The 12,983-nt window shown below is 40.6% G+C and overlaps 1 protein-coding gene across 2 annotated transcripts in view; it reads right to left on the bottom strand.

The window, feature by feature from the left end:
* ssbp4 (single stranded DNA binding protein 4) overlaps window positions 1–12,667 on the bottom strand; it is a 91,902-nt gene extending 79,235 nt beyond the window's left edge. For both annotated transcript variants that reach the window (XM_054603453.1, XM_054603456.1), the window contains exons 1-2: window positions 12,518–12,667; window positions 2,486–2,558 (exon numbers count right to left, since the gene is read on the bottom strand). In XM_054603453.1, coding sequence (XP_054459428.1) covers window positions 2,486–2,558; window positions 12,518–12,573 — 129 coding nt within the window. In that variant the 5' untranslated portion in view covers window positions 12,574–12,667. The remainder of the gene's footprint in view (window positions 1–2,485; window positions 2,559–12,517) is intronic.
* Between the last annotated feature and the right edge of the window lie 316 nt (window positions 12,668–12,983).

Genomic DNA, 12,983 nt, shown 5'->3' with positions numbered 1-12,983 from the left:
GGAGAATGTTGACCTAGTGCTAACATGGTAAATAAAAAAATAGATGAGTTTAGCAAGTCATGTCATTCTTCAAATACTCTTGACAGTACATTTTACTGCTGCATGAAGATGAAAAAAGGTGAAAGGTCAAGCTGCTGTGTTTGTTTAGATATCTACCCATTACTGTCAGTCTAATCCAAATACACTGACTCTGACCATATAAGACAGCAAAACACAAACGATGCTGTGGTTGAAATAAACAAAATCATTAGGCAATATACTGTTGCAGGCGCAACATTTTGAGATAACTGGCGTCAAATTGACTTAGCAGTCTGTGCATGCATGCCTCGTGGACATGGATTGTTTGTGTGTGTTTGCGTGTATGTTGTTTTAATCCCTGTTTGTGTAGATGTTGCTTAAAATCTTGTTTGAGGCCGTTTATATGTGGGTGTGTGGGTCTGTGTGTGTGGGTCTGTGTGTGTGGGTCTGTGTGTGTGTGTGTGTGTGTGTGTGTGTGTGTGTGTGTGTGTGTGTGTGTGTGTGTGTGTGTGCCTGCGGATGCCTGTGACCCAGAACTTCACCCCTTTCCAGCAGATCACCAATAACACTCAATTTCAGGGAGAGAAGATTCACCCACAAGGGCTCTGAAATGAGCGCAGCTCTCTGCAGCCCCACCACTTGATGTCCCTGCGCTGCTTTCCCCCATCTACGCTTCATATTTTAGACATCCGCCCGTGGTTGTTGGCAGCTTGGCCGACCTCCAGCAGCACGGCCCGCCCTGCTGCCAGCCTGCCTGCATACTATAAGCTATGGCAACTTATTTCTGTGTGATTGATACATCCACGTCCAAGCAAGAGTGATTTTGGGATCTGCTCTTTTTTAGGTGTTTTCTCTATTTTGCTCTGACTCAACTGGAAGAGATATGACTTTTCTTCAGGATTAAAAGATCATATTGATAGTGACAGTTATTTTACAGCTTGTTTTGTAGCCATGGCCAAGTAATACATTTTAAAAAAATAGTTGCAGTTGAAAGCAGTCGTAGGCAAACCTAACAAAAGCTCTATCGCCATCAACTCTAAAGGTTCAGCCCATTAAATAAAGTGTTTGACATTTTAGAGATCACGCTTATTCACTTTCTTGCTGAGAGACAGATTGGGAAACGTATACCACTCTCATATCTGTACTGTAAATATGAAGCTACAGCCAGTAGCCGGTTAACTTAGCTTAGCTTAGCTTAGCTTAGCATACGTACTGGCTACCTGGCTACTTCACGGCGAAGACAAAACTCCAGGAAGTAACTATGCTCGACCAAGATAAAGTCCACGACCTCACCCAATAAAAAACACAACTTCTTGTTTTTATACATCAGTGTTTGTACGAATTAAAGAAACAAGATATGATGTGTTACTAACTAGGTCAGTGCTAACCATTTACCTCGGTTTCCAGTCTTTATGCTAAACTACGCTAAAGTCTGCTAGCTTTAGCTTCATATTTACCATTAAGACAGGAGAGTAGTACAGATCTTCTGATTAAACTCTAGGTTAAAAAAAGCAAATGAGCACATTTCCTAAAATGTTGAGCTATGTCTTTAATTCTAGATATAACATTGTCTTTAATAAGAAACTTATTTCAGCTTTTGAAATAACACTCTTAATAATCAAAGCCTGTTACAGATGATCACTTGAAACGCCTGTTGCTCACTAGACTCTCACTTCTGTGTGTGCAGTGTGAGTTTATAAACCTGCCTCAGTATCTCTATTTAACTCTCACCTGATAAAAATGACAGATAAACACTGTCAGTATTAAAGTTGAATAATATAGACCTGCCTTTGCTTGCCATTAAAGCCTTTTCAGTGTTGGGGAGTGTATTAAGTGGAGCTGAATGAAGCAAGTTGGGCCAGGAGAGGTGTTTTACAGGAGAAGGGACCATTAGCAGGAAGGATGTCCATTAAGGAAGAGGATGCAACACATTAGAGACCTTACCTCTCCAACAGTTCAGGGGCCTAATATCAGACTATAATAAGTACAGGGACTCATGGTTATGTTTGGTTCAAATATTAAAAGGTAAAATTGATTTAACTTAGCAGGGACTGGATTTGCTTCTCAAATGTTGTGGCAGAAAGTGAAATACACATGCTCACAACATGTCGGACTGCTCTAATTATAAAATGTTAATGATTACAAATTAGAGCTAATAAAATGAAGGGCGTGTAATCATATTTAGGAGCCCAAACGATGCCATGTTTACATTGTCCCAAATTAATAAACGCTTAAAAGAACATTGCTGTTGTTCAGTTTAATTAAAGTAAAAAAAATTCTTGGCTCATGATTTATCAATATTGTCGTAGTTTTTCAGTGTCCAGAGCTCGGCTTTTAGTGAGATTGCTCAACAGCTGCTTGAACCCAGAACAACTCATAATGTGAATTCCATTCCTGGTCATACAATAGAGGGGGGAACTACACTCACGCTTTAGAAGCAGGAAGTCAAACTGAAAGAACGTCTTACCTCTGACAGGAAGGTCTGTGCTGATTTCTGTGCGCCGACATGCAGCAAATACTCGTACACATATAAAGCTAACCTGGAAAACAGAGAAAGAGAGAGAGAGAGAGAGAAAGGTGTCAGTGTCGAGGTATCACATCTCTCAAAAACAACACACATTCGAAAGATTATTATATTAAAAAAACAAGGCCATGCTCTTTCTTCACCCTTTAAAATGTGTCACACACAGCCCCGTCTACATAAATCCAACACATGTGCACAACTGGTAGAAAATCATCACTGTGACATTTTAGATGAGGCTTGGATCAACAAGATTTCACAGTATGAGGATCTTATACACTGTGGAAGGGGTTGTAAATGTGTGATGTAAAGCTCTGCAGCTCTGGGCTAAAGAGCCTCCGTGGCATTCGGCCATATCCCTGTGGTTTTTTGGAACTCTGCTGTTGAGGCACAGAGGCTGAAAACAAGAGAGAGTAGACACCGAGAGAAACACGGACAGAGGAGAGGAAAAAATATGCACAGACGTGGCTGGAGTCGAATACTCAGATGTCACCACGCTGCGTGTTGGATTCCTGTTATTTTTAGGAGTCACACACATGTTGATGCCTATTTATGCATCAGATATATATATATATATATATATATATATAACAATAATTGCTTAAACAAACTCACAGAAACAAAGTCATTAAAATATTATTGGCTTATCAAGTTATAACAGATAACCAGCAGACATACAGTAGAGCTAAATCTCACATATTGAGAATCGTTAAGTCTAAAGCTCTCTTTCAATTTGCGTTCTTTCATAAACACTTGCTACTCTGAGTGCAAAAGTAAAGTAAAGTATGGCAAAAATGCAGTGCACTATGAGTACCTGAAAGGTGTACTCATAACGATCAAAAAGTTGAGTGTGATACGCGGGACACTTCTCACCCTCATTAGACGCCATCTTGGCTCCGTAGTGAAAAGGGTACAGACCACCAAACTTGTTAAAACGGCTGAGATGGCAACATATCGTCTACCTTGCGCAAGTAAGTATATAGTGTAATACATGGAAGTGTAACGGAAGTATCCAAAACTGAGACACTGCTCAGATTTTTATCTCTGGCTTTGTCCAACAAACGAACCATGTGCTTAAACACCAACTTCACTGCTACACATAGCAAAGGTGTTGACTCTCAGTGGGTTTCGTATCTTCAAACAAACCTTTGATTTAGTGTTAACAACAAAAAAAATTCTTTATCAAGCTTTAAAAATAGGGGCTTTCTTCTTGAAATGGCTAAACACAGCACAGCCTTTATCAATGCTGCATCGAAAGGAGAAAAATGCCGACTGTACTCTATTGGCCACTTAAATACAAACACAAAGAACAAAAATACGTACTCATAACTAATATTACACATACTGTCTTTTCAGTTGACTAATATATGGCAATCTGTGCCGGTTTTGACATTTTTCTGTGGGATTTGTTGCCACAAAGAGTAAATGTAATGTTTTCACATGGCAAGTAAAAAGTCTGGTTGCCCGGCAACAAGATGAGCAGGACTCCATGAAGTCACTGCTCCCGGCTAAGAAATGGTCCGACACTTAACCCCACGTAAAAGCACAATGTGTCTGTTTTTACTCAAAAGAATTAAACAAGCGTTTTAATTAGTGAGCTTAAAAGGTGCTGTTAGGTGAATTTTGTTATCTTCAGTCACAGTTGTTTACACCCGTTTCAAGACTTTATGCTAAGCTTAGCTAAGCTAACGCTGTCCTGGTTGTAGCTGAATATGTTACAGATATCAGAGTGCTATCGATCTTCTCATCTAAGCCTCAGCAAAAAAGCAAATAAGTGTTTTTCCAAATGTTGGACAAAGGCCTGTTTTAACTAAAGAAGAAAAACGGCCAAAAGTTCTTCTGAACCCGATCCACTGAAATTGAAACATCTACATATCCCAGCATGTAATTTTTGGGGGGGACCAGATACTTGCTAACTCTCTCTGACTCAAATCTTTTTACTTGTCTCTGTCTTTGCCTTGTTAACTCTGCTATCGTCTACTTATTCTTCTGTATCTGCAACAAAACCATCAGGATCATCCCAGATATTCTGTATATTGCCCAGTCCTCATTGGACTTCACATAAAGGAGGACACACATTGACATATCACTCCGACCACATTTAGTCAAACCAGTCTGGACATACATCACAACCTGCAATCATCTGCATGCAACTCTACACAACCGTCTCCACGTCTGACACAAAGTGGAAGGGAGCTGCTGTGCTTCTGTGTACGGAGGGGCCACTGTTTTTTAATGCTGATCACATGCATCAAGGCCAGAGCAGACAGAGAGGTATGATGTTTGAGTTGATACTGAATGAATCAATAATGAGCCGGAGTTGAGCGACCTGATTCATTATCTCCTCAAAGATATCACTGAATTTCACTGCAAAGTCTTGACAACCCTCTGCTAATAGAAAATGATCCACTACAGCCGGTCCAAACCAGTTTCAACTAGCATTAGACACTTGATGCTATCAACCTCTTCAATTTCTCATTCTTACATCAGATGAAACTGAATCAACACCCATTTCAGATACGTAGTGTAAACACACTGAAAAAAAACAGAGGGTTTATAGTTCAGTGTTGTGTTTAAGAACAAGTCTGTCACTTTTAATTACCTGTTGTATGAAAATATGAAAAGAACATTTTCTGTCCGGCCTATATTTACATTTAAATCCATCCAGCAAATTACATATTATGATGAAAAAAGTTTATAAAGCTTTTCATAATAAATGCTGTATAAAGAAATTAGATTGTAAAAAAAGAAAGTAAAAATCTTACATAAGAAGAGCATTTTTTTGAGCATCACAACTCCCTGAATTTTTTAATTATAAGAATGTAATCAATCTGGTCCAGTAACATTTAAAAAGTCTGGAATAATAAAATTTATATAAGTTCATATTTGAGGGAAGCCAACAGGAAGGCTCGGCCAGCGGAAGTCATGGACTCCCAAGCTCGGCTCAGTTAGAGAAGGACTCACATGTGCACGCTTAGATAGCAACTTTTAGGATAAAACTAAAATAATTGGGGAAAATTTAGGATTTACAAAAGAAGGGGGCGCTATCCTTGAACACAAGGACACAGTTTGGACGTTTTTAAGTGAGTAAAAAACGAAGTCGAACTGTAAAAGTATGTGTATGTAGTTTTGAAACCTCTCCAGTCAAACTATACTTGCATTTGATCCTTTAAGTTTCCAGGTCTAGAAAAATATTTTTATTTGTAGCCAGCCAATGAAAGGGCAAAAATAGGATTTAGAATGATGAGCTTGGTGTTTTTCGTTCATTCACTGAAGTAACCGTCCGCCTGTCCAGTTCAGTTCAGGGGCTGTTAACCTTTTCCCAGGTACTTGGTAAAGTGAGGAGTCTGTTGGTGTAAAATTCAAAATTGAGGCTCTCTTTGCGGTGTGAAACACCCAGCGGCAGGCATCAGCTCCTATATACCCCGTCAGCACTGTACAGGATCGAACAGACGTTCCCATGAGCATTGCTGCAGTGCACTGAAATTTTCATGGCAGAGCCCGGTGTGATCTCAGGGGCTCTATGCCCCAGTGATGGGCACCTGCACCGGCTGCAATGCATTATTTAAAAACACTCATTCAAACCAGGCTTTAGGGGACACCTTTTGTTACTCTGTCAGAAGCAGTAAGTGTAACTCGGCCGAGGAGGAGACTTTTTTTTTTTTTTTTTTTTTTTTTGTTGAGCTGATGGAGCAAAGCCCAAGGAAGGCCAGGTAGATAAAGGAGTCATGTGGGGGGGGGGGGGGTGTTGTACTGTACAGGAGAGCTGTGTCAGAGGGAAACTGAAGGTCAGGGCATCAACTATTTCCTCTGTGGATACTGCTAACCTGAATTCCTTCCCTGTGAACTCTGCACCAGTTACACTTGTCACTCAGGAATAAAAGATGAGATGCTTACAAGACAAGCCGCAAACACACGGCCCCGCCACGCATCTCACGTTTCCTCTGCAACACAACGTTTCACTCCTTCTCTGAAGTCGTCCGCAGATGAAATTTAACGATAACGTATGTAGATTCAAATTACATGACGATGAGAATGAGATCTGTCTGAGTGGGATGAGGAATATCTAACCTGCACTCTGCCTGCCTACTGAATGTCAGGGCTCATAATATAAAGCTGCTGAGTGACTTTACATTAAAAAGAGACACAAACTGTAAACTGTTTTTCCACAATATAGCAACTTGGTGGGAATCTACTCGTTTCCCTCCCTGGCCTTAACCTTGTGCGGCCTTACTAGCGCTTTGCTCAACGTCCACACATCAAGGAGATCTCTCCCACTGCCTCGTCCTCAGGAAACACACCTGACATTTAGCCCCAGGCTGCCCCATCCAGCCCTCCCTCTCTTTTTCGCTCGCCTCCAGAGACAAGGGCATCTTGGCTTAGTTTAGCCAGCTAAAGCACAGACAGTTAGCAAATTAACTCTCATGTCGTCGTCTCAATAATTCAGCAGCGAGCGCACGGGCAGGGTGAGGTAAGGTTTGAACGGAGATAGTGATGGAGGAGGGTTCAGCAGGGCCTCGTTACTGCATATACTTTTATACACAATCTTTAACAAAAGAATAAACATGTATGGCATGCATAATTCATGAATAAGGAGACGCGCTGAATGTAGCCTAGCTGGATAAAAAACCCAAATATTATTTCCTTAATATTAAATATAAATAAACAACTTATAAAAGCAGTATAGATCTGACGCCGTGGTGGAGAACGGGTGTGGTTGTAGTGGTGTTTCACTTGAAGGCGAATGAGAGATCGGATGCCGGTTTGAGACACCTGTGATGCTGCGGAGCTGTTTCACTAAAGCCTATTCCCACTGCACACACTGTTTATATTTGCTTGGCTTTGTTATGGCAGTTCCTTTGTCAAAACAAATCAGTGTCGGTACGCGTGTAAACACGCCTGGCTTTAGCCATGGGTTAATCCACACTGACACACACAAACATTTAGTCCTCTCACTTTCTACCAGCTACGAGCTCGACTCCGTGACGGCTACCTATCGACACACTCACCTGTGCATGTCCTCTAACCTCAGAGTTCAACCGACTGATACTAAACAGGTTTCAGTGAAAGAGGAGACGGATCCATAATTATTTACAATAAGAGATTACATTGACATAGCTGACATAGTTTTGTTATCACCTCCTCCCACAGCAGTTAATGAGGACTGTAATATGATGTAACTTTAACACCAATGATCTGATTAAATCGTTTGTTTTCTATGTTCATCCTCAGGAACACATGAAGTCTTTCTTAAGCACTTGTTGTCTGTTGAGGCAGCAGCTTTTCTGTATGCTAATAAAAGAAACACACACACACACACACACACACTTCTCTTCTGTGTGCTCTGTTGCCAAACTGATTAACAACTTCAGGCACGTAGCCTCAATATTTATACTGTCTCTTTTATTTCTAGTGAGAAAACGAACAAATTTGTGCGGATGCACCCAAAGCAGCTGACGAAAGGCAGCATTAATTGACTGTTGACATGTCTGAATGAGAGCAGTCAGCCAAAGGGTGCCGAGGGTAAATCAAGGGTTTCTTTACTTTTAGTGCAATGTTTCTGCCTGTGTTAGCGCGTAGCTCTTTACGCTTCTTTCAAAAGGGGAAAATGCAGATGGCAGAGCCATCTGTGTAGAATCAAAACCATGCATTCAGACCTGAAGATCCCTATTAAACTGCATGTAAATACGTGGGAGGAGCCAGAGGAGGAGTGGAGGATGTAAAGAACCCCGTGTTCAAAAACAAACTGATTAACTTGAAGTTCTTGAAGTTCCTTTCCCAAACAAATCCGGCAACACTTGAAATCGCACAAAACTGTCTGTAAACAAACACGGAAGATTAGAAAACAAACGCGCGGAGCAGAATCCTTTTGGAAATTAAGAACGTGCTTTTACAAAAACGAGATGTTTGATCACGCTATTAAACAGGTTTTTTTTGTGAATGGCACCTTTAATTAGGAAGCTGGATTCATCAGTGCATGTTTCAAAGGGGCTCCAGTTCCTAAATAATAAGGTGACATCAATAGTGAAGCTGCTGTACTCCTGTTCAAATTAAATTAAATAAAACGCTGGGGAAAATAAAGTGTGGAGAGTAATTAATTTCTTTGGTCGCAAGGGCACCAGGTCTTCCTCTGCTTTCATTATTAATATCATCATTATTATTATTATTATCGTCTTTTCTTTCGACAAAATGTCTGACCACAATAATGTTTCTCAAGGATGTGCAAGGAAAACACTTCAGTCCCCACTCGGGCCTGCTGCCTGTGAACTCCAGACAGTGAAACCAGGCAGCGATTGTGTGGCGAGGCCTTGGATGTGTGGAGGAATCCATATTAAGTGTAAAATGTACATGTGACTGTTTTATGTTGTATTTCTGAACAGGTTGGATTCGAAAGGAAATAGAAACACACACACTGCACACACACACACACACACACACACACGGAGCTTTATGCAGTGTCTCCAACACACGACTGAGCTTGTGTATTGGAACATTTTCTTAGACTACTGTAAACTCTTCAGGTGGCTGATAACGGATGAGTTCAGGAAGATAAACACAGAGGTACATGCACCACTATGGAGATGCATTTGCTTTTTTTGTCATGTTTTTTCGGTTTCAGATTGTTTGTAAACATCAGATTACATGCAGGAACTGTACCAAATCTAACAACTTCTCACTGGAATCAACAAATCATCATTACAGGACGATTTAAACACCAGAAGCTGATACAAATAACACCTTAACAACACTGACAACATTGCATCACCTCCAGTGAGTTGCTGGCTTGCTGCTAAAACTTGTTTAAATTCCACTCTCTTCTTAGTATTAAAAGGGAAAGTGGAGTAAATGATTATGAAGAACATGTTTCTTTTGGCTCTTCTCAAACTCTCAGGTTAATCCACAATTTCCCTGAAAAGCTTCAGCAGCTGGTAGTCACTGCTAATGACACCAGATTGCTAACAGAAACCAAATGGTGTAATAAAGTCTGTTTGGAATGCTGTATGTGTGTGAAAGATTTTGAAAAGAAAAAGTCATTGCAGGAACTACACAAAATCCCCCTCTGCAACTCCTTCCTTGTAGCACCTCTCATGCCCTGCCTGCACCTTGGTGTTGTCCGATTGTTTTTCACACTGCTTTGGACAGATTACATTTCTCCTTAGTCTCTAGTTTTCATTCAAACAACTTTTGTGTATAGAATCTAACTGCAATATGGTGCAACTTAGTATAAAGGAGAATAATAAGCTCAAACAGGCACATATTCATAAATCACTGGGTCAAAAACATTCTGTGCAACATAAAGAAAATAATTTTCCTTGGTAATTTAAACATACCAGACAACCATAACTTATGAAGCCCAGAGAGATAATATATTATAATATATAGCTTATTAAAAAAAAAAAAAAAAAAAAAAAAAAAAAAGAGCATGACTTGATAATCAATCCTCTTAGCAAGAGCTGCAGCTGTGATACTTGTGTCATCCCTTATGAGTGAGTCCATCCGGGCGCCCCCCTTTTTTAAGTATCTGAATATGTAAAGAGCCATATGAATATGTAAATATGAATATGAGCTAATTCGGTGATGCAGTGAGGCAGCTGTTGTGAGCTCCACGTTTACAAGGGAACATGTGTTGGCCCTGCGGGGCAGGTTAGGGTGACAAGACAGGTGAGGGGAGAGGGCAAGCGTTGTCCGTTATGTGTGGACAATACCTACAGGCCTGTGACCAAACCACACACACACACACACACACACACACACACACACACACACACACACACACACACACACACACACACACACAGCTTAGTTTAGCTAAATATATGCATTGGTTTAAAGATTATGAGATTTACTGTGGAGTTCCTGATTTAGGAAATAAATGCAAACAAACAACACGGGTTCTGTTATTCACAAGCAGCCTTAAAACAGGAGCATTCATCATTCCCAGCTCCCAAAAGACTTATATTTCTTATAGGTTCAATTATTAATCCTCCTCCTACACTTTCATTTGAAATACATGCTGCCTCTGCACTGATTTCCCTCCCAAATAACATGTGGGACATAATCCACACTCCCTGAACAAGCAACTAAAAGCTGTCTTAAAAAAAACTAAACAACAACACAGCATTTAAATCATCCACTGCTCTCAATGAGTTGTAAATAAAAAAAAGTCAGGAAGCGACGTTGCACAAACAGGTGTAGAATCAGCCCAACGTCTGCTGATGGTTCATATGCAATATTAAAGCATCATATCGGTTCAAAGGTCACTCTGCCTGCTGTTCATCGAAACCACATGGGACTGTTTTCATTTACGATTTCTCTTCACACACACACACACACACACACACACACGAACACACACGGAGCTGCTCAATTTTCCAATAATCTGATGTGAATTCGGAGTGAAATTAAACGCTCGTGGCACCAGAAGTGTGTGCAAAGTCGTATTCAAGGAAGCTTACACTAAGCACATGAGGCGAACCACATCTCTAGAAAGCTTAATCAATTGAATGTGACACAGCAATGCATCAAAAAAAAAAAAAAAATACAAAAATACAAGAGAGTCTCTAAAGAAATTTTGTTTTCTATTCCAGATGGATGAGGAGCTGTGGAGCTGCACAGCCTCTCAGGACCTGACAGTGTTTTTTGAGATTACAATTGCATCTCAGCAGGGATGCCCGCTCACTCCTCTAACCTCAGACTGTTTAGTGCTTAAAAATAGCCAACGGTGATGGAAGACTACACCAATCTAAAGAGCAGGGATGCAAATAAAAGGTCCAAATCTTTGAATGGCCCCCATATACAGGGATATTCTAGGCAGCGTAGAAATAAAGAGAAACCATGATGAGCAGAGCAGCTCCAGTGTACAAGGGACAGTGACATTTAAAAGTTGCGTTTGCTTTTTCATCTTTTATACAAAAGCAGTAATCCATGCACTGGTTCATGTGCTTTTAAGTAACAAAATAAACTGAATTTGTGACACTAAATATAGAAAAAAGCATGATGAAGTTTCACCGGATCTAAAAACACACAAGAGAGATTTCTTTTCTTTTTTTTTTCTTTTTTACAATATTTCCACACACATGAAGAATAACATGCAATACAATCATCGACTGGTGTGTTTTTTAATAGAAAGTCTGTAATATTAACAGCTTTATGCTCCTTTCGCGTGAGCTGATGCTTTAAAAAAAGAAAAAAAAAAAAGTTTACCACCGCTGTCTGGCTGCTGAATGGGACAAAAACTTTTCCCTTCATCGCCAGGTTTTGATTGAGCCTGAAAGCACCGCAGCAGACAGCAAACAGCCCGTTTCTAATTCTAAAATAACATATATAATATATATATATATATATAGAGAGAGAGAGAGAGAGAGAGAGAGAGAGAGAGAGAGAGAGAGAGAGAGAGGGATACATTCAACCAGCCGGCAGCTTCATATCTCTGAAAGTTTACAAGCGAGCAGCCCCTTGTCCGCACAGTGAACCAGCACATCCAGCATGTTTTACAATAAAAAAATAAATTAAAAAAAATGTATCAAAACTTCAATCCTCTCCTTCCACAGTGTTGCAGAAGCGAAGTGTTTGCTCGCATTAGATACATTGTTGCAGCCGCCCCGAAATGTTGCACGGACGCTGCAGGGGGAAGAAGAAGTGCGCGCTTTGCACAAACGCACAATATTAGTAAATAAAAACCCCCAAATGCTGCAGAAAAAACATGCAAAAGTGCAAACAAGATGTGCAAAATATAAAATAATGAAAGTTTAAGAGACGCTCGTATGAGGAGGAGGTGGTGGTGGTGGTGGAGGTGGAGGAGGAGAAACCCCGCACAGTTCCAGTCCCGCACACTGCTGCTTCTTTTTCTTTTTTTTTTTTTTTTTTTTTAATTTTTACACTACCCAGTTTAGAAAAGTTGGACTCCCCTCCGATGCGCCCTCGCCTCCTAGAATAAAGCAGGTAAAAGTCTCCCGGTATCCGCGGTCATTCACTTACTTTTCTCTCGCTTGGCTATCTGAAGGGACGACAGCTCCTTTACCTTTGGCGTACATGCTGGATTCTGTTTTAAGACTTTTGCCCCACTCAACACCTGTCAAAGAAAGCAGCCAGGAAAACGCTCCATCTCCATAGCTACCCCTTTAGTGTTTTTCCTCCCCCCTCCTCCCCCCCTTCTCCTCCCTCCTCCCTCCTCCTCCCTCCTCCTTCTCTCTCCTCTCCCTCCCTCTCTTTCTCTTCTATTTTTTTTTTTTTTTTTTTTTTTTTTTTTTTTTACATCTCCAACATTGGCCACAAATCAGGCACAGTTTCTATTGGGGGGACTTGAAACCGTCCTCTGGTGGTGGATTTTTTTTTTTTTTTTTTTTTTTTTTTTTTTTTTTTTCCTCCTCAGCCGCTGTTCCGCAGACCTGCTGCTCCTCCCTCCGTTGTGCAAACGGTGGGGGCTCCTTAAAGGGAAACACAC

Source organism: Anoplopoma fimbria, chromosome 8 (assembly GCF_027596085.1).
Source record: "Anoplopoma fimbria isolate UVic2021 breed Golden Eagle Sablefish chromosome 8, Afim_UVic_2022, whole genome shotgun sequence".
NCBI classification, from domain to species: domain Eukaryota; kingdom Metazoa; phylum Chordata; class Actinopteri; order Perciformes; family Anoplopomatidae; genus Anoplopoma; species Anoplopoma fimbria.
This window is presented reverse-complemented; position numbering and strand designations above follow the sequence as displayed.